We start from the raw sequence: 20,060 nt of genomic DNA on the forward strand, positions 1-20,060 counted from the left end.
TGGCGCCGTGTCTTCCCTGAAAACCGTAAAGTCACGATGTCAGATGGCCAAGTCAGATGGCCTTGGCTTCCCGTTTGCCGCTCGGGCGGGGCGCCGACTGCCTCCTGAGAAGCAGCCGGAGCGAAAGGTTTTACGCTTCTGCTGTGAGGTGATAAATAAAAAAAGAACTTCAGATACAGAGCTCTGGCGAGTTAAGCTGTGGTAGCGAGGTGTGTGTTCCTGCTCTGTTGGTCCCGGGTGGGATTCTCTGCTGCTGTCATCTGGAGTGCTGCAGGCAGAAAGGAGAGGAAAGCTGCCAACTGCTCATGAGAGGTTTTCCTCAATATGGGTGGGTTCCAGCTGTTAAAGTTTTCTATCCTTGGTTGAATTTGTTGGCAAACCTTTTTTATTTCATATCTTCCTGTGACTCTAGCCTAACTTTTAGGGAACTTCCTGTTAGCTTCTGCAGCCTCATCAGAATGACGAAGCTGTAGAGTTGGTGGAAACAGCTAGGGAAGATGTTCAGGGATTGTGTCCACACAAGATAAGAAGTTATCTGTCAATATATTCTATAAGGTGCTGAGCACTTGTATCATAACACCCTGCATATGGTGTAAAGGATAGATTTATTGTGTCAGTTTTCGTACACAAGCTGTAGGTTGTGCAGGTTCATCATACTTCTCTAGTGAGTAAAGGGCATTTGAGGTCTGACTAATGATGGTAAAGCATGCCACTTTTTTATGTGAAACATAGATTTGTATATATACAAACTTCCTTCCTAAATGAAGTCTATGATGAAATCTCGGGCGAAGAAGCCAGATTGCTTTATGAAAGTGTCATTTGGAAAGAAAAGAATTGTGGAAAGGCTTTGATTGGAAGGTACCTTAAAGATAGGATGTAGTTCCAATGCCTCCAGCTCTGGGCAGGCATGCCGTCCCACTAGTGTTGCTCAGTGCTCCATCCAGCCTGGCCTTGAGCACTGCCAGGGAGTGGGCATCCACTTCTCTGGGCAACTTTTTCCAGTGCATCGCCACCATGACACTAAAGAATTACTTCCTAACATCTATTCTAAATATTTTCTGTCTTGGTTTAAAACAAGTCCTAACGCTATCTGCCCATGTAAAAAGATGATGAGATAATTATGATGGCTGCTCTAACTTTTTTTCCCCTGTAATTTTTTTCTTTTTTTTTTTAGGTAATGTAAGCATTTTCGTTAGACAAGAGAGAGGAAACAGGCATGTCAGCTCTTTGTCCACCACCATCTCCTGCAGTTGCTAAGACAGAGATCTCTTTGAATGGCGAGTCACCATTATTAGCTGCCACTTTTGCTTACTGGGACAATATTCTCGGCCCCCGAGTGCGGCACATTTGGGCTCCAAAGACAGAACAGGTACTTCTCAGTGATGGTGAAATAACTTTTCTTGCTAACCACACCCTGAATGGAGAAATACTTCGGAATGCAGAAAGTGGTGCAATTGATGTGAAGTTCTTTGTTTTGGCCGAAAAAAGAGTAATCATTGTGTCATTAATCTTTGATGGGAACTGGAACGGAGACAGAAGCACATATGGACTGTCAATTATACTTCCGCAAAGTGAACTTGGTTTCTACCTGCCCCTTCACAGAGTGTGCGTGGATAGGTTAACACATATTATAAGGAAAGGAAGGATATGGATGCATAAGGTAAGTTTTTTGTCCATTGCTTAAATAATTGTTAGATTGTCTTTGTGCAGTAGCAAAAATTGAGATGCTGTGATGTCTGTTATGTGGAGTCCAGAGGCACAAACTCAGAAAAGGCTGGTCTCTGTACAGTTCTGAAGGTTAAAGGTTATCAGATTATAAGTCAGCAAATTCAAGGCTGAGATTTTTAGCTGGGATTATCCTGGTGATGCTGTATTGCCTGTGCAAGACTGTATAGTTGAAAGAGGTTTCCTGTACAGTTTTTATCTCTCTAAATTTCATATAAATTGTTGCTTTTGATTGTGTTAGTTTGTGTATTTACACTAGGTATAATTGTAAATTTACTGTGTTTCAAATCGTTGTTTTCCTCGTTGAGGTCCAGAAAAGGGAACTGATGCAGTTAATCTTCCCATTCCTGTTACATGTTTATTTTAAAAAAAGAGGGTGTTAACAAACAGTTTGTCAGGACTTAAACTTTGTAGAACTAAAGGAGCTTTGTAGAACTAAAGGAGATGTACAAAAGCACATCTGCTTCAGTCCAAATATTTTTACTCCCGAAACTTAAAAATGAAGACGTGCTAATTTTTTCTTAGGTGGTGGAACTCTGACCTTTGGATAAATCATCGATATTTCCTTATAAAGTGAAACATTTATGTATTTTTCTTTAAACTAAACAACAGTCTAATGGTAAAAATTAAAATTTTTGTCATCTCTATGGAGTCCAAGCTGTCCTAGAGCAGTAGAATGCCCATCAGCTGTAATGAATATGGTGATGCATATTTGTCTAGTATCTTCTGTTCTGAGGCCTGTAGTCAACATACTTTAACCTTACTCTTTGAGTGCTCTTATCTGAACTAATTACAGAAATAACAAGCTGATATTATTTTTATGGTGGTGTTTCCTTTTGCTGTATCGCCTGATTATGGCTGCTAGTGCTTTCTGAAACACTGGCTTTTCATAGTTTCTGGGGTTTATTTTTTAGAGGAAGGATAGTACATAAAGTTCTTTCTCAAAATAGTAAAAATACATGTATATAATTCCTTATCTAGTCTTTTAAAACTCTGTTAGATGTTAGTGGTTTTAATGTAAGTGAATGGAATCTTATGTTCCTGATTACATTGCTTCTTTCATTTAGTGTCCGCTGCACTGCCTTCTAATGAGAGTGGTCAAATAAGAATTATCCATCATTTTTAGCTGTAATACATTTTCTCAGTTCTTATATTGGTCCATACCAATAGGTTTTCACAGTAGAAGTGACCTTCAAGCAGCATCAAGAATGATAATGATAATTTTTCTTTTGTTTTAAGACAGCAATAAATTCTGAATTCTGAAATAGAAATTTATTAGCTTTTTTTTTTTTTTTTTTTTGAGAGAGCACAGATCCCTGCATATATTTGTAGTTTTTCAGTCTAACTCAGAAAAGAGAAAACTGCTTGGAAAATGTAGATTAAAATTTAGGCATGATTTGTAGAATAATTAATTAAAAACCCCATTCACCTACTCCAGTTTATGCTTTGTAAGTTTGTCTAATAATTTTCTACAGTTATATTTTTGAAAAGAAGTGGCTTACACCATTTGTTCAGTCTTTTCTTCAAGAAGACTGAGTTTTTTAAAATGATTGTCAAGGATGTCTTTCTTCTGTGACTGAAGGGTGGAGGTGCCCTGAAGGAATCTGCCTTGTTCCAGTATTGTTTTTCACTGATGCTTCTTAAAAAAGTTTTATTGCCGTTTAAGGGCAAACTACTGTAGCTTATTCCCTATTCATCTGCTCAAAAAAATCTCTTGCCAACTCTTTTCACGCTTGAAGGTGATTAACTCTGAGTAGGTCAGTCACAGGAAACTAATGATTAACCAATAAAAATGCAATAACCTGTCAGCATCTAGCAAAAGATATCATTAGTTCTCCCAGCGTCTACTATTTTTTGTGACTTGTATTGATGCTCCAGCGATTAATGCCAAATCCTCTTCATTAATAATAACTTCATTCTATTTTAAGTTCATTTTAAATGCAGTTTGCTATTCAGCTGCTGATGAGCCTGTTTTCAGAGCTTTGTTCAGCCTCTTGTACATTGTTTTGTGTGCTCTCAGGTTTTGTGTCTCCTGTACTTGGTTATAAAACAATGTTTTGAAGACCTGTAAGTACTTCAAGAGGTGGGGAAAAAAAGTCTTTTGTTTCCCACCCTCCCCAGTCAAATAGTTTTTCTTATTCTGAAGATCTTATTTTTCTCCTGTTATGTCAGGAATCCTCTCTCTGTGCTATATCCATCTGAAAATAAAAATGCATATATAAAGTGGAATTCTTCACCATAATCTCATCATCTGGCATTTTCTTGATCTATAATGACAAAAATGTTTTGACATTGTCATCAAACCCTTCCCTTTCCTGCCCAAACATGGGAGATGTGCAGTGGAGGGCAGAGCAGGGAGCATTGATCTGTGCTGCATGACATCACTTCCTCCTAAAGTCAGCTCTGTAAAAGAAAAACGTAGTTGAACATCAGAATTTGAATGTAAGAAGCCTGACTCCACAGGGAAGAAACTGCGTGACTGGTGTGTGCATACATACATGAACAAATGCCAGAGTGTTTATGTTTAACTGCTTCTCTTGCACAGGAGAGGCAAGAACATTTCCAGAAGATTGTCTTGGAAGGCACAGAAAGAATGGAGGATCAGGTAAGGGCCATCTGGTGGATGCATATGGCACACCATTGCAAGACATTTGACTGCCTCTTATGACTGTAGAAGTTGGTGTTGTTTCTTATTTTTGGGATCTGGGAGGATGCATTAGACTGGCTAATAATGTGACAAGCACACTAGGCAAAGTTTCTGAAGATAGGATGATGGCAGCTGTGATCAAATTAAAGGAAATTCTCTTTCATTGCTTTAGAGATAAAGTAGAAATTTGTGAAGAATATTACCTTTCAGAAAAGGAAGCTCATTAACTTGAACTTGAAGCTCTGTAAAGGTAGCAGCTTCCATAGAGTCATGCCAGCCTCCTATCAAGGTTGTTTTTCCATTAGGTTAGGTTTAGAATTATGGAGACATACAGACTCTGTGATGTTGAAATGTGCTTGCAGACTTAATGGATGAGACTGTGAAAAGAATTTGATTTCTGAAACTCTGAGACTGTGGCTTCCTTTTCTTGTGATAGATAAGTTAGGAAAGCATTTTTGTATGTTAATGAGTAATATGCTGGTTTTGGTTTCCAGTCATTGTTACAAGATCAGACTTGAATGTAAAATGCTTAACAGTGATTGCATGTAACATAGTATGATCAAATTATCTCACAACAAATACTTGTTGTCTAGGCCAATCAAAACTGATGCTGAAAATTAGCGTAAGACCCAGATACACATTTTAGGTGTGATGTTGAGAAGCCAAATACATTTTTCCAGTTTTTAATTATTGATGAGCAAAGCCCAAGAAGTCTATGCATCAATTTCTGCTCATACCACCCTTCCAAGCAGTGGGAAGTTGGGATGTTTTGCATATAATACTGCAAATTCATGTTAGTAGTAACTTCTAACACTACCCAATGTGCTTTTACTTCAAGCATCTTATTTATTGTTCAGGGTCAGAGCATCATTCCAATGCTGACAGGAGAAGTCATTCCTGTAATGGAACTCCTTTCATCTATGAAATCACACAGTGTTCCAGAAGAAATAGATGTAAGTTCTTGTTTTATTTTTATTCTGAATTTTTTAAAAGTGACTTTCTCCATCTGGATAAAACATAGATTTGGACCTCAACTTTGGTACTCACTTTGCCAGAGAAAATGCCCATTTTCCTAAATTCTCGTACACTACTGTTGCCTCACAACAAGTTCTCCTAAGTGGTGTAATGCATAGCAGTATTTTTTATGGTCATCACTTAGCAAAATTGACTGCATAGGATGATGTCATTGTACAAATGGAGAGGCAGTTGGATGCAAACCAAAATGAATGGGCAGATTAATGATTTGATGTGGATACCTGTTTCAGCACATTATAGTGTTCTCATGGAAGAAGTGATATGACATGCGCTAATCTAAAGTATTCAGGACATTTTTTACAGAAAAAAAATACACTAGGAGAAACCTGACCTGTGACTGGTGAAGACTTAATAATCAAGTGACTTTCTCATTTTCAAAATGCTTTGTCTGAAGACAGGCCTTCTTAAGATTATGCTTTTTGGGGAAGCCTTACAAGTTAACTTAAATAGTTTCCAAACAGTTCCCATGTATCAAGCGAAAATCAATTAATTGGAAGGTGATCAGATTCTTGTCTAACTTTTGTTTATATTTACTTGCATTTCAGATAAGTGACACAGTGCTAAATGATGATGACATTGGGGATAGTTGCCATGAAGGCTTTCTCCTCAAGTATGAAATTCAGTTTTGATTTATGCTGTAAAATGATTTAAACTTGTGTATGCATCTAAATGTATCTATCTGCATGTGCATGTGAACATGGATTGGAATAGATTTCTTTATAAGAGGGGGAATAATGACATATATTTGGCTTTTTGAGATTTTTGTCAATAAAATGTTATGAAGTTTCTGTCATTTTAAAATAATGGTTCTGGGCTAATAGCTGCATCTCTGTAGATTCTGTTGTCACAGGATTATTTGTTTGATAATAGAAATCCTATTAAATACATGTTTTTCTTTGATACCTACATCTAATTTTATAAGACTTTAAGTCAAAGTCTTGCATTTTTTTAAATAGCAAAAAACCTGGGTTGTGAATAAACTCTAAATAAGAGTCCTTAATGGTATGGCATATAGCATGCTTATTGTTGAGTTGTGTATTTCTCTTTTACCCCTGTTTTTAATTTTTAAGTGGAAATAGTTGAACTAGAGAGCAGTTTGGTCTCTTCCTGTAAGATAGTGTATTTAATAGGTTTTAATTGATGTTCTGTTACATTTCATTGTATCTCCTGCATAACTGCATTCATATATGTAGTGCTTGGTGCCATCTATTTATACACCATCTCATGTGCTTCCAATACTGAGGAAACCATTGAACTTTTGGATTTCAGCAGTAACATGTGCTGCTGTTTAAAGTCCTATAGTTATGGACATGTAGGCTATATTTATAATTGAAACACTTCTCTTCTTGTGAAGGTGACAATTGTTTCATTTAAAAAATCTGATTAAATGTATTAACCTATGTCTGGTTTTACTTGCAGTGCAATTAGTTCACACCTGCAGACCTGTGGTTGTTCTGTAGTTGTAGGAAGCAGTGCAGAAAAAGTTAATAAGGTAACATACTTTCTAATAAACGGAACTTAAATGCTGATTAATAGGAGTGTTACTTGGAACAAAGTTAATCTATAACATTCTTGAGGCTGAGGAAGGAAGGAGTACTGTTGTCTGGCTATGTTTAGTTGCCTGGTCTAGGAGAAGAGAATTCTGCCAGAAAATTGCCTTTCAGTTGTGTTCTGACAACTATAAGAAAACCAATATATTTAACTGATACAATACATAAATGAGAAGTAAATGAGTCTGAGCTTTTAAAATCAGTTTTTTTAGCTAAAATACAAAAGTAGGAGAGACTGACTGGCTTGTCCATTTCAGCTATGTCATAGGATCGCAGAATGATCAAACTTGGAAGAGACCTTTAAGGTCATCCAGTCCAGCCATCCACCTGGCGCTACCACTGTAGCCCCTAAACCACTCAGCCACATCACCCAGCACCAGATTTAAGGCACCTCGTAGACATGTCCAGCTATGGAGTCTCCACCACTTCCCTGGGAAACCTGTTCCAGTACCTGACAGCTAACAGTGAAAATTTCTTTTATAATAATTAATCTGAGTCTCCCCTCACTCATTTTAAGACCATTTCCTCTTGTCCTCTCACTGCAGTCAGAGCAGAGACTGGAGACACAGGAGAGATTGGTCCTCACCTCACTGCACCCTCCTTTCAGAGAGCTGTAGAGAGTGATAAGGTCACCTGAGCCTCCTTTTTTCACAACTAAGTAGCCATTCCTCCTCAGACATGTTTTCTAATCCTTTCCTTGTTGCCCTTTTCTGGACACATTCCAGCAGTCCAGCATTTCAGTGTCCTTTTTGAAGCCAGAGGCCCAGAAGTAAAGACAGCATGTAAGCTGTGGCCTCATGACGACCAGGTACAGGGGGACAAGCACTGCCCTGGTCCTGCTGGCCGCAGTATCCTGCTGGGATACTGGCCAGGATGCTGTTGGCCTTCATCATTACCTGGGCACACTGCTGGCTCATTTAAATCTGGCTGTCAACCAGCACCCCCAGGTCCCTTTCTCCTGAACAGCTCTCGAGTGACTCTGCCCCCAGCCTGTAGTGCTGCATGGGGTTGTTGTAACCCAAGGGCAGAACCCAGCACTTCGCCTTTTTGCACCTCATGCAGTTTGTCCTTGGCCCATTGATCAAGTCTGTCTGATCAAGTCTCTCTGCAGAGCCTTCCCTGAGCAGATCAACACTCCTGCCCAGCTTGGTGTCATCTGCAAACTGACTGAGGGTGCCCTCAATCCCCACATCCAGACCATCAGTAAAGATGTTGAATATGATCAAGCCTAGAACTGAGCTCTGGGAAACACTGGTAGTGGTGAGTATACAGACAATACCCATGTCATTGGGTATTGTCTGTATGCTCTTAAACAATTAGTGTCTCCATAATTTCTCCTGCACTGGGCAGTAAACCGGCTTCTATGTCATGAGCTGCTTTGTGGAACATGTGTTTATTTCTTCAATGTGAAATAAAAAAGTTATGAACAGTGGGCCTGCTGAATAAATGATATATTATTTGTAGACTATACATGCTATATATGTATAGCATGCTATATACAATAAGCCCATTATACTATTTTATAGCATAAAGGACTTCTTGCCTTAATGAAGTATGGTTTTGGTTTTTTAAAGTTTGGTTTTTTAAAGTTTTTAAAGTTTGGTTTTTTAAAAATTAAAGGTACCTTTAGTAAACACGTGTTTTGAAATAAACAGTTCATTATAGTTTATAAAAATTGGGGCAGAGGGAATGCATTGTTTCGTGTGTATTACCAGCAGTGATAAGGGACCTCTGATCAAATCAATGGTAAATGCAGATGCCCACAAGCAACAGGCAAACCAGAGAAAGGAAAATTCTCAGATCTTAGCTGCAATCACAGCTAACCATAGTTAATATGTATTGTTTCAGAAGTTTAAGATTTGCGCATAGTTAAGTTACTGGACATGTTACATGTTTAAGAGAAATGCTATCTATGTACACACATATGCTATGTATAATACAAGAGGAAGCTTAAGTAGTTATAAAAAACTTATAGATCATTAAATAGTTAATAAAAAGGACCTAATGTCTAAATGGTTATGAATATGTAAAATAATATACCAATAAGTTAGACAGTATAAGGAAAAAACAGTGTAAAAGAATGAGCCTCAAGACATAGAGAGTAAATTTCATAAATTAATTCTACACATGTTCTTTTCAGCAGCATGCTCCTTATGTCATGGTACAACTCTTTTGAAGTAACTGCTTTCTTAATAGTATATTTCAGCTTGCCTCAAAGGAAAAAAAAACCACTTGTGGCATATTGTGACAAAAAGTGTCAGTCACAAATTATGTTGTCATTGTTTTAGGTACTGCAGAAACACATTGTGCAAGGACAGAGTCTTATCAAATATCTTACAGACACAGATAAGAAACCACAGGTTAAGACTGAAAAATGATGAGTGGAATGGAATGTGTGTTGTATTTGGAGTGATAACTTGTAGCTATTTCAGCTCAGAAGATTGAAGATGGGTGATGAAGTACCTGTGTTCATTGTAGTAGAGAGCTTAAGGAAATTACTGAGGAAATAAGCATCAGTGCTTATTTACAAAATTGACTGTGCCCAATTTGACACAATAACTGCTATTTCAATATGGAATGAACAAAAAATAAGAGGCCTGAAAGGCTAGGAAAGTAATCGCAATAACTCATGTTTATTAAAAGAAAGATGTAGAAGATAAAAGTGATTTGTTCTACATAATTGGGTAAAAAACAAACTTGGTTGTACGAATGTGTAGGATTTTTTTCATAATTTGACAAGAAGTTGGAATAGTATGGCTTACAGCGCCATAATTAAAAAATAAGTAAAAGTAAGCATGTCACTGTTCTGTGGCCTGTTACATAGTTTTGGCTTTTCTAATAAATGTGGTGAATTCTTTTGTTCATAACTTGAAATGCCCAATACAAGGCATTTCGATACACAATCTAGTCAGACTTATTTCCTTACATTTTCCTGTTTTTCAAAACTATTCTTTTTAATGCAGATTGTGAGAACGTTGTGCCTGTTTCTTACACCATCTGAGCGGAAGTGTTCCAGACTCTGTAGAAGTGAGTCCTCTTTCAAATATGAGTCAGGACTTTTTGTTCAAGGCTTACTCAAAGTAAGTACGCTTAGGAGAGTTCTGTTCTTCTGTAGTTAAGAACATTCTTCAGTGTATGTTTTTGCATATGATATGCACACACATACAGACATTCACATTCAAAACATGTTATTGTCCCGTGATGTCATTTTTTTTGGCATTGTAACTTTCCTTGTAATTATCTTCATGTTAAAATTCCAAGCCAGTCTTTTCTATGACACATCTGTTTCTTGAGGATTGTTCAGGATTTTTCCTGTACTTTGAGGTACAATAATAATATGCTCTTGTCTGCTTGGGGATAGAATTCCAAAACTCATTTAAGTTTTTGTGTTTTAAAAAAAACAAGGAAGAACAGTCATATCAGGCCTGGAGTTTCCAAGTATTTTAAACAGTCTCTAGCAATGGGTGGAGATGACTAGAAAAATAATGCTTCTTGCTCTAGCAAGCAGTCTGAACTTACCAGATAATTACAATACTATAATGCTAATGGGCTCACAAACCAGATGATGCAATACTCTAATACACAGGTCACATCAGTACCTGTTTTCACCTTTTTGTCAAGGAAAGCATCTGGTATTAAGGACCTATTCCTGCAATACAACCACCAGTTATTCCAAACAAAATACATATGAAATGTAGGCATGATGTTTTAATATTGTTTTGTCCCTGTACAGCTTTGCGTTTTTAACTAAAATAGGGTTTTTTTCCTACTAAAACAGGATGCAACAGGAAGCTTTGTGTTGCCCTTCCGTCAAGTAATGTATGCCCCATACCCTACTACACATATAGATGTGGATGTCAATACAGTGAAGCAGATGCCCCCTTGTCATGAACACATCTATAACCAACGACGATACATGAGATCTGAACTGACAGCATTTTGGAGAGCTAATTCAGATGAAGAAATGTCTCAAGATCATATTATCCACACAGATGAGAGTTTCACACCTGATTTGTACGTATTCTTCTCACATCTCACAAAGTTACTTGATTTGGGGTAAGAATGTAGAGTTGGAGCCTACTTGCTAATAAAGTACATGGAGCTTCTTAAAAGCAGAAAAACTTCTTCAGTTCTGGAATTTACACTTGTTTTGGCAGAATTGACCAGGTCCTTCAGTAGTTTGGTTATATCAAATACTATTGAAATAAATTTTCAGTGATAATTCTGACCATGTCATGTTAATTTTATTGCCTGTTGTAATTAGGGGTATAATAGAGATAAGTGTATTTGACAGAGACCAGTGGCATTTCTGGATTTAGTTAATTTCATCTGAGTGCTTTAAAATTCTCTGTTACCTTTAAAAATACCAGAATTGTGATTTACTACAATTTTAAATTCACTTTTAATTTCAACCAGTCTATCAACAGTAATGCTACTGCTGTGTTCGACTCTTAGAAGGTTAATATCCCTTACTGGCATTAACTTACACATTCATTTGTTTTCTTTTCCATAGAAATGTCTTTCAAGATATCGTGCATAGAGATACATTAGTAAAAGCCTTCCTGGATCAGGTAATTGTTGCTTTTTTCAGAAAAAAAAGAAACACAGTTCAGTAGTTTGACCCCTAGGAACAGATAATTTAACACAAATACATTAATTACATAATTACACAAATACCATTCAGTGGTTTGGTAGCTTTTCTTCATACTACTGCTGTGATTCTTCTCTACATAAGTAGAAAGAAAAATATTGATATAATACTAAACCCCTTCTAAAGTGTGAAAAACAAGGGACATTTTCTATTGCTGTGCAACAGTGTCTGCAATTATAGTATTGAAAAAACTGCCTGACCGGGAATAATTTCCCATAATTGTCCAAACAGAATTGTAATACAGCTTCATTTATTGTATCTGAGCAGATAGAAAACATAGGAAGTGTGCTATGTACAAATCTGCTGTTATTTGCCTGCTTTGTTATAATTAAGGATATCTTATGTGTGCATGCAATGTTTCTTTATTTTCCAGATTCTTGAAATGATTCTTGAATTTCCATGTCTACCTCATATTCTTAATTTTTAACAGATCTTTCACCTGAAGCCTGGCTTGTCTCTAAGGAGTACTTTCCTTGCACAATTTCTGCTGGTCCTTCACAGAAAAGCCTTAACTTTAATAAAGTACATAGAGGATGACACGTAAGTGAACAGATGATGGAAAGCAAATTTGAGAAGCTTCTTTTGCTCTTTTTTAAAACACATGTTTTTATTTCCTTGCAGGCAAAAAGGCAAAAAACCTTTTAAGTCTCTTCGTAGCTTAAAGATAGATCTTGACTTGACAGCAGAGGGCGATCTTAACATAATAATGGCTTTGGCTGAGAAGATTAAACCAGGTCTACACTCCTTTATCTTTGGGAGGCCGTTCTACACTAGTGTACAAGAACGTGACATGCTCATGACATTTTAAAGTCTTCCCTGCTTCTGATATTGCAGTCCTGCAGAGCACGAAATCTGTCAGTGGGACCCCCGAACTGGTGACAAGCATTGTCGACTGAGGGTAAAGCATCAAGAGCACAGTGACATTGATGTGTGTCTCAGGCAGTAAGGGTCTTGTTAGAGGGAATTTCAGCTTAGCTATATAAGCATGATTTTAATTAATTGGTCTCTTCTGTGTGTTTTTTAAATGGTAAATGTTACCAGAGGTTACCAGAGATTCCTTGGCCATATTGGCTTGGTGGATAAATGTGGATATGTTTTGGTGTATGGTAAAAGGAAGCATTTTAATTTTTATTCCCCAGAAACTTCTTTCAAGTGTGTGTCAGGTTTCTCCTGTCCTGCTGTGTCAGTATTTTCAGTGTTTCCACAGAAAACAGTATATATGTCCTCACCAACCATGGAGGTTGCAGAAAATGCCCCTTCCAAGAGTTTCAGAGTTTTTAAAACTGTTGGTCTTCTGTATGTGGTGCAAATCTTAAATATGACTTTTACTCTTCTGCCTCTTTTGACACTATTGCCTTCTTCTTTTAGAGCATTTAAACGTTTGCAGTTTTAATGTACTACAAAGTGCTATTTCTGAGTGCAGACTATTGATTATTTGCAGCTTAAATAGCAGTACGTTGCACATGGGAATTAGATCATTACTCAAGCAGCTTTGTGCATGTAAGTGCCAGCCAGGATACTCTTATCATATATTTCTGGACTGTCCTGCAGTGGAGTCAGTGGTCCTGGTCAGTGATCAGCTAACTGAGGTCTTTCAAAACACAAAACAGAAGACTTGTGTCATTCCACAGCAGTTGTCAGTCCTTCTGTGTGTAAACTGCTACTGGTAGTTGCACTGTCAGTTTCCATGAGGCTCGTAGAATCATTTAGAATGGAAAAGACCTTCAAGATCATTGAGTCCAACCATGAACCCAGAACTGCCAGGTCCACCTATAAACCTTGTTCCTAAGTACCGCATCTACACATTTTTGGAATTTTTCCAGGGACAGTGATTCCACCACTTTCTGGGCAGATTGTTCCAATGCTTGACAAAATATTCAGATTAAAGTATTAGACCCTTCCAAAGAACATCAAGATGATAACCAGGTAAAAGATAAAACAGTAATTTTTTTTCATTTACATCACCATTAATATATTTAATAATCCTTAGTTTAGAGATGTGCACAGCTATGAACTAATGTGATTAGCATTTTAGTAAGTTAACTGTACTCATTAAGCTTACCTGTCTTCTTAGTTCAGCTTAGCATATCTCCAATTTAGCTTGAAAATCAAAACACGTTTTCTATTGGTATGTCTCAACCTTTCATTCTCAGTAGCATATAGAAAAGTGCAGTGTCAGGTGAATCCAGACTTTTTTTTTACCCAGAAATCAGAGGTATATCTGTAGTGCACGTTGTATGTCTGCTCTTTTTGGACAAGTTTAGGAATTTCTTTGTGTCATGTTTCAGCATAAAGTCATAACTCAGTCTTCACTGGAAAAGCGAAGGAGCTGCACTGACTGGAGAAGCCATGGCTGCTTTATTGCTTACCTTGTTTATAGCTCTCCTTTGTAAATAGGTCTCTGTTTTCAAGATAGTGTTTTAGTATTACTTTCATGCATTGTGGGAGAAAAGTTAGATTCACATTTTTCCTGAAATGTCTAATACTCAGATTTTAAAAGAAATACTGTTCTTTATTTAGACGCCCAAAATTCCAGTACATTTCCTGAAAGACAAAGATTCTCTATCAAATGTTTAGAGCCTCTAAAAGATGTGAAATTGAGCCCCATCTGCACACCATTTTTGTGCGTTTGCATCATCCGTGTTACCAGGTTGCAAAAGAACTGACATTTTGTGCAGCCATCTTTTTGCTGTACATGCATGTAGAACTCTTGCAGTAAGCTTGGTGATTCATCAGAGGATCTTGTCAGAATTACATAAGTTACTTGTGCTGAGTTTGTCATTCTACCACTACTGTTCCCTTCTGTGTTTTCAATCAAGACTGATTTCAGTTAGAGCCTGAATGTGCTTAAGTTGTTACTCTCATGGGTAAATAGTGAAAGAAATGTAATAAACACTGCCAAAACTTCTAATGTAGAAGTTGTGTCAAAATATAAGAGCTTTAAATCTGCTGCTGAAATTAATTGATAAGCATTGGAAACTAGACACTGACACTACTAACAGTGAAGCTTTTGTTTACTGAAGATTCTGTTACTTTTTGAAGTTACTAAAAACTGGCAATTCAGTTGCTACTTTTGTTGCACAGCTGTCACAAGTGCAGAATGTATAGTGAAGTACATTGTTAAATGCATCTGCATGTTGTGTTGTAAATCTAGCTCAGGAAACAAAGTAATAAAATTCATGCACAATTTTTGGACTTTAATTGTTGCTGATTTTTTTCACAGTATTTCTGCTCTGTATCTAAAAGCATCATTATCTTTTATGCTTTGAAATTAAAAAGAAACCTTTCTTCCTTCTTGTTAAATTTATTTATGCTTGGTTGCTGTCAGTGATGAAAGTCACATGTTATTTAGTTCCTTCATTTGTTAAGGATTTAGTCCTTTCAAGCTGAGACCGATGGGACTTGCTATGCTTCTGATGTACTCAATTATGAATTTTAAAAACTTTAAATCCCATAGATGAGAGGTTAGAATGTTTTATCTAGCAGTCAGTGAATACCTTTCTTCAGGATTTTCTTTCCTTATATTTAAAAGAAAATGGCAAATTTATTTCTTCCAGCTGGATTTGAAAAGAAAGTAGTGCTTTCAAGCATTTTTAGTAGCACATTATTCCTGGTCTTTGGACACCTAAAAGGTAGCACAGAAAGGTATCCACTGGAATGTCTTACTTATTAGGACCACAGAGGATATTCCCTGTCTATATACCAGTATGTTGTAGTGTCAGCTTTATTCTAGGGCAGAATAGGCATTTTGGTTCTTGTATCTAAGCAAGCAATTTGTTATACCCATACAGAGTGCCAGGACTTCTGCACTGAGTTCTGTGCTGGCAAACGATGTTAGAAAGCTTTCTCTTCCTATTCTCAGACCTGTGAGCACAAAGGAATGTGATCCAGAACATGAGGACAAACAGGTAGGGTGGTCCCCTCTGTTGTCTAATCAGAGCCTACAAAGCAAGTACTTTGTCCTCTTCAGCAGTGAGGAGGCACAAACCCTACTCATTAGTATGCAGAGTAGGTTTTTGCGCAAGAGTAGAACTTGGTTTTCTTCTTTGCCTTCATTCTGACACAGAGCTCCTGTTGCGCTTCCTACTTGGGCAGAACACTAAGGAAGTTCCAGGGCAGGATGTGGTTATTTGCAAGCTTGTTCACATGATATTTCAGTTATAGAAAGTAATTATCTCACTTCTCAAAGCCACGCTGTTCATATGCCTGGCCAAAAGTTTCAAACACAGAAGATTTTCAGTAAAAGTTCAGAAGTATGAAGTAAAGGATGCATTCCTGACCACGGCCATCAAGTAAGTCCGACTTCAGCTCTAAATAAAATAATAGAGGTACCCTTCATTGCTTGACTAGCATTGCTTGATTAGCATTGCTTGACTAGCATTGGGCAGCTTTTAAAAGCAAAAAATCGGAGGAAAGAGAAATTACTTAACACAGAATGGCAACTGGTAATTGTTCCTTTCTCTTAGATACTTCTGTCTTTATTGTCACATAGATGGAGGAGGCCTTTGACAACTGGAAAAGAGCCAAAAGACTGAGGAATTTCAGGTTGACCAGTTTTACTCAGGTATAAAACAAAATCATGCCATGTGTCCTCTTAGACTTTGTGTCTTACCACATGAGGGAGGAAAAGGTGATAGGGAGTTACCAGCACAGAAAAGTGAATAATGCTTCGTCCACCTCATTATATTTTGTGATAAAATGACTGGATTTGAGGATATGGAGAGTGGGATGTAACAGGCTGACTTCAGCAAGGCTTCCGGCACCCTCCCACAATCTCCTTGTAGCCAAGCTGGTGTTGGGGTGGAGGTATGTGCCCCACATATCTGGTTGGGTGTTTGGGCTTCGATGTGATGGCCACTGGGTCATATCTAACTGGAGGCTGCTGCCCTGTGGGATCCCAAAGGGCATCCCCTGGAGTTTGACTTGTGCAACATCTCTATCCATGACCTGACGAGGTGACCAAGGCCTTCAGGTTTGCAGGTGGTGCCAAATCAGGGATCGTTGTTCAACATGCACAAGGGCAGGGAAGCTGTCCATAGGGACCAGGGTGGGAGGAAAGGATGGGTTCCCCATGTCCTTGGGACAGCAGAAAAGGGCAGCCCTGCCTTGGGCTCTGAAAGCCATGAGACCATGGGCAGCTCTGGGGAGATGGCCCTGGGTCCTAGTGAGCTTATGGCCCAGGAGGACAGCTGGGCAGCGGAGATGCACTCAGAGAGGGGTGCTGTTTCTCTGTCTGGAGGGTTCCCAGGCTTCACAGGATAACATCCTGAGCCCTGGTCTGACCACAGGCCTGAGCCTGCTCTGAGCAGGAAGAGGAAGGGAGACCCTCTGAGGTGCCTACCAGCGCAAAGTGTGCTGTGGCGGCAGGCTGCAGCCATTTTTCCTTAGGCCAGAGAAAACAGGTGGGCAGTGACCTCTGGAGGGTAGGGGTCCAACCCCCTGTTTGGACCAGGCCAACTCCTGTCAACATTGCTCATAGAATTGTCTGGTCTGTTCTGACCAGAACTTCATTCCAAAAGCCTTGAGGTGGCCTTGGGTTCACCAGTAAAACTGGAGATATGCTAGTACATGGATCTCAAAAAGAAAAGTATAGGTATCAGGAATACATCTATAGGCTCTAGTGTGCATGTTAAAATTATTGGCAGCATGTCCTCTAGTTGAAAGATGGGGGTTAATCAGGACTTTTTGTGGAAACATCTCTCTATAGCAAGGAAACAAAGACTTAAGATAGAGAAATGTACACATCTAAGCAAGGGTGAGTAAGTAAAGTTCATTTCTGGCTGAATTTCAAAGTAAAATTGTGATTCTCAAAGGCAAATATCTGATGCTTCATTCCTAATCTGTATCTAACAAAAAGCTAAAATGTTTGAAAATGTACAACAGCCAAAAGCTAATGGATAAAACTTTGAGTTCAATGCCAGTCTCTTCCATTTATAAAATGATCTCATTATAGTACAAGAGAGTGTCTTACAGCTTCAATTAAATATTATTAATGGACAGACTTGTTGTTTTCAGTAGAAGCAGGCATGTAAGAAATTACAGGTCAGGGAAATTTGTAGTGCAGCCTATACACAGAATAATTCAATATTTTTTGCTGAGGTGTTCAGCTGACTGATGAAACTGCAGTTTTGGCCTTCAACATTCATCCACAGAAATAAAAAGCAGTTTGTCCTGTCTGTCTCAGGCTGCCTCTTCACTGGAGATTAGCCCTGTGTCACTTCATCGCATTCTCTGCCTCACCTCTGTAACAGCAGTATATGAAAATAGTTTCTGATAACCTGGCATCTGGAGGAAGGACCTTCTGGCGTTTTGGGTTTTTTTAGTAGCCAAAGGCACCTCCACAGACAAAACACAGAGAGCACAAGGGACCTAGATAATAAGTAATGACTAATTAACTTCATACCGGCTTTTGGCAGAGAGCTGGATGCTGGCAGGAGGAAGAACATTTTGGGTTCAGTCTGCTTTTAGCATCGTTATGATGTTATTACCAAAGTCTGAAGCTTTCCCTTGAGGCTGGAGACTTGAGAGGCAGCTGATACAAACATGATTGACATGTTTTTGAATAATGATCACACCAGAAGGAAATGTGTAGGACTGCAAAGTTCTCAGGTCTAGGCAATCAGATATACCAGCTTTTAATTAAATAACAATGCAGGGTATTAGGCTTGACTGTGACACTGTTAATTATAGGTTTGAAGTCCAGTGAAACCTATAGGTGTGCAATTGCCGTCAAATTACATTTTTGTTAGTGTGCAGATGCAAAGGTGTGCAAAGTGATATCCTCCCACACCACATCTAATGGACACCATCCAGATGATGTGTTGTCCAAGGAGGGTCTCTTTGGCATCCCAGTGTGTGGGAGCATGCAGGTCAGCATGACTGTCTGCCAATATTCATGCTGTTGCTGCTAGGATATTCACCTTCCTTTTTTCTCTACCTGACTTCATACTTTACTTCTCATTTTTTATAATTTTAAGCTGACATTTTTTCCATCTTTGCATCTTACTCCACCAAGCTCCTCTCCACACCTGATTTATTTTTTCCATTAGTCCTCCTAGTTTCGCTACATCCACACACAAATGTGTTATTTCTGATACTGTTCACTTAGGCAACACTGGACGTACGTGGCTTTTTTGGCCATGTCGGACTTACGTAACTTTACCAACAGTGAAGGTCAGTGTAAGTGGCTTTGCACTCAAAGCTGTCCAGCCATTGTTCACTTCAGCCTGGTTGGACTTACTCCTAGACATAATTGCTTGACTTTATCCTCCATGCCCCTGTCTAGTTCATACTGGGCATGAGCAAGTTCTCCCTGTACACACCAACAGTTTACATACCAGAGAAGCAGAGTAATTTGTTTTTTCCCACATCTGCTGTGGTCTGTCACAGGTCTCTCATAGGACCTTGGCTGCTGTAGGGCCGCTTGTCCCACAGGACCTTTGGTATGCCAAGGCCAAGAGGGTTGTGAGCTGCAGAATGTGCAGGAAGCCGAGCTTTCAGTGCCAGGACCTCCAGGATGGGGAAACGCAGTCATTAACAAGGTTCCTTATAGGGAACCTTGTTATATAAGAGCATGAGGTAGCAGTACAGCAGTACAGCACTTCATAAAACAAGGTCTGTTATGGTTCAGGGAGCTGCTGATGCAGCATGTCTTGATTTCAGTGCACTCAAGATGGATGTAGATGTTTGCAGTGGATGTTTGCCGTGGATGTTTGACTTCCTGTGACTCCATCACATAAAATTACTCTTTGATGCCAGCTAATAGTTGCCATGGTAGCTCTATAAATTGTGAATTTTACTTTGGACCCTTTCACCCTCTCTCAAGTTCTCCACAAACAAACAGCTATATTTTGGACATGTTTTAGGATAGTTGCAGCATGACTGAGCATTGGGCTGAACTGTCTTTATAGCTATCTGTATTTCAGGCAAGATTTTCACGTAGATATAAAACTTATATAAATAAAGTGTAAACTGTGAAGATGGAACAAAAATAAAACAAAATGTTCCAGTCACCTTTCTGATAATGCATTTAAGAAAAAAACATAAAAAACATTCTTAGCTAATAGATTTCATTAACTTTCAGCATGTCTCTTTTCAAACTAAGCACTGAATTTTCATTCACATCTTTCCATATATCAATAGATTTCTTTGTCCATTTATGAGCAAACCTACCACTCTGTTACATGTGAAAATAAATGTTTGTCTGTTTAACTATTCTCATGGATGTGGTGACAATGTGATGCCTTTAATTAGTTCCAGAGAAGCATCAGCTTGTAAATGTGCTTATTACCAATAAAAGGTAGCCAAATCTATAGCATCACACATTACTGTATCTATTTTTTAATTATGGAGTTTTCTTAATAGAGTGTACACATAAATTATAGTGTTTGAGTGGAGAGTTATGATGGTGGAGGCTGTATTTAATGTTCCACGGTTTTTTTAATGTGGCTTT

General features: G+C 38.3%; 1 protein-coding gene across 1 annotated transcript; it reads left to right on the forward strand.

Annotated features, from left to right (window-relative positions):
* The first annotated feature begins 26 nt into the window (after nucleotides 1-26).
* C9orf72 (C9orf72-SMCR8 complex subunit) lies at nucleotides 27-14,809 on the forward strand. Its single transcript, XM_005425010.2, has 11 exons — nucleotides 27-328; nucleotides 1,175-1,660; nucleotides 4,271-4,330; nucleotides 5,230-5,325; nucleotides 5,953-6,017; nucleotides 6,827-6,899; nucleotides 9,921-10,037; nucleotides 10,736-10,971; nucleotides 11,471-11,528; nucleotides 12,039-12,148; nucleotides 12,230-14,809. The coding sequence occupies exons 2-11, from the start codon at nucleotides 1,217-1,219 to the stop codon at nucleotides 12,414-12,416; spliced, it is 1,446 nt and encodes a 481-aa protein (XP_005425067.1). The 5' UTR covers nucleotides 27-328; nucleotides 1,175-1,216; the 3' UTR covers nucleotides 12,417-14,809.
* Nucleotides 14,810-20,060: the final 5,251 nt, after the last annotated feature.

The sequence above is a fragment of the Geospiza fortis genome, unplaced genomic scaffold, assembly GCF_000277835.1.
Source record: "Geospiza fortis unplaced genomic scaffold, GeoFor_1.0 scaffold240, whole genome shotgun sequence".
Lineage (NCBI taxonomy): Eukaryota > Metazoa > Chordata > Aves > Passeriformes > Thraupidae > Geospiza > Geospiza fortis.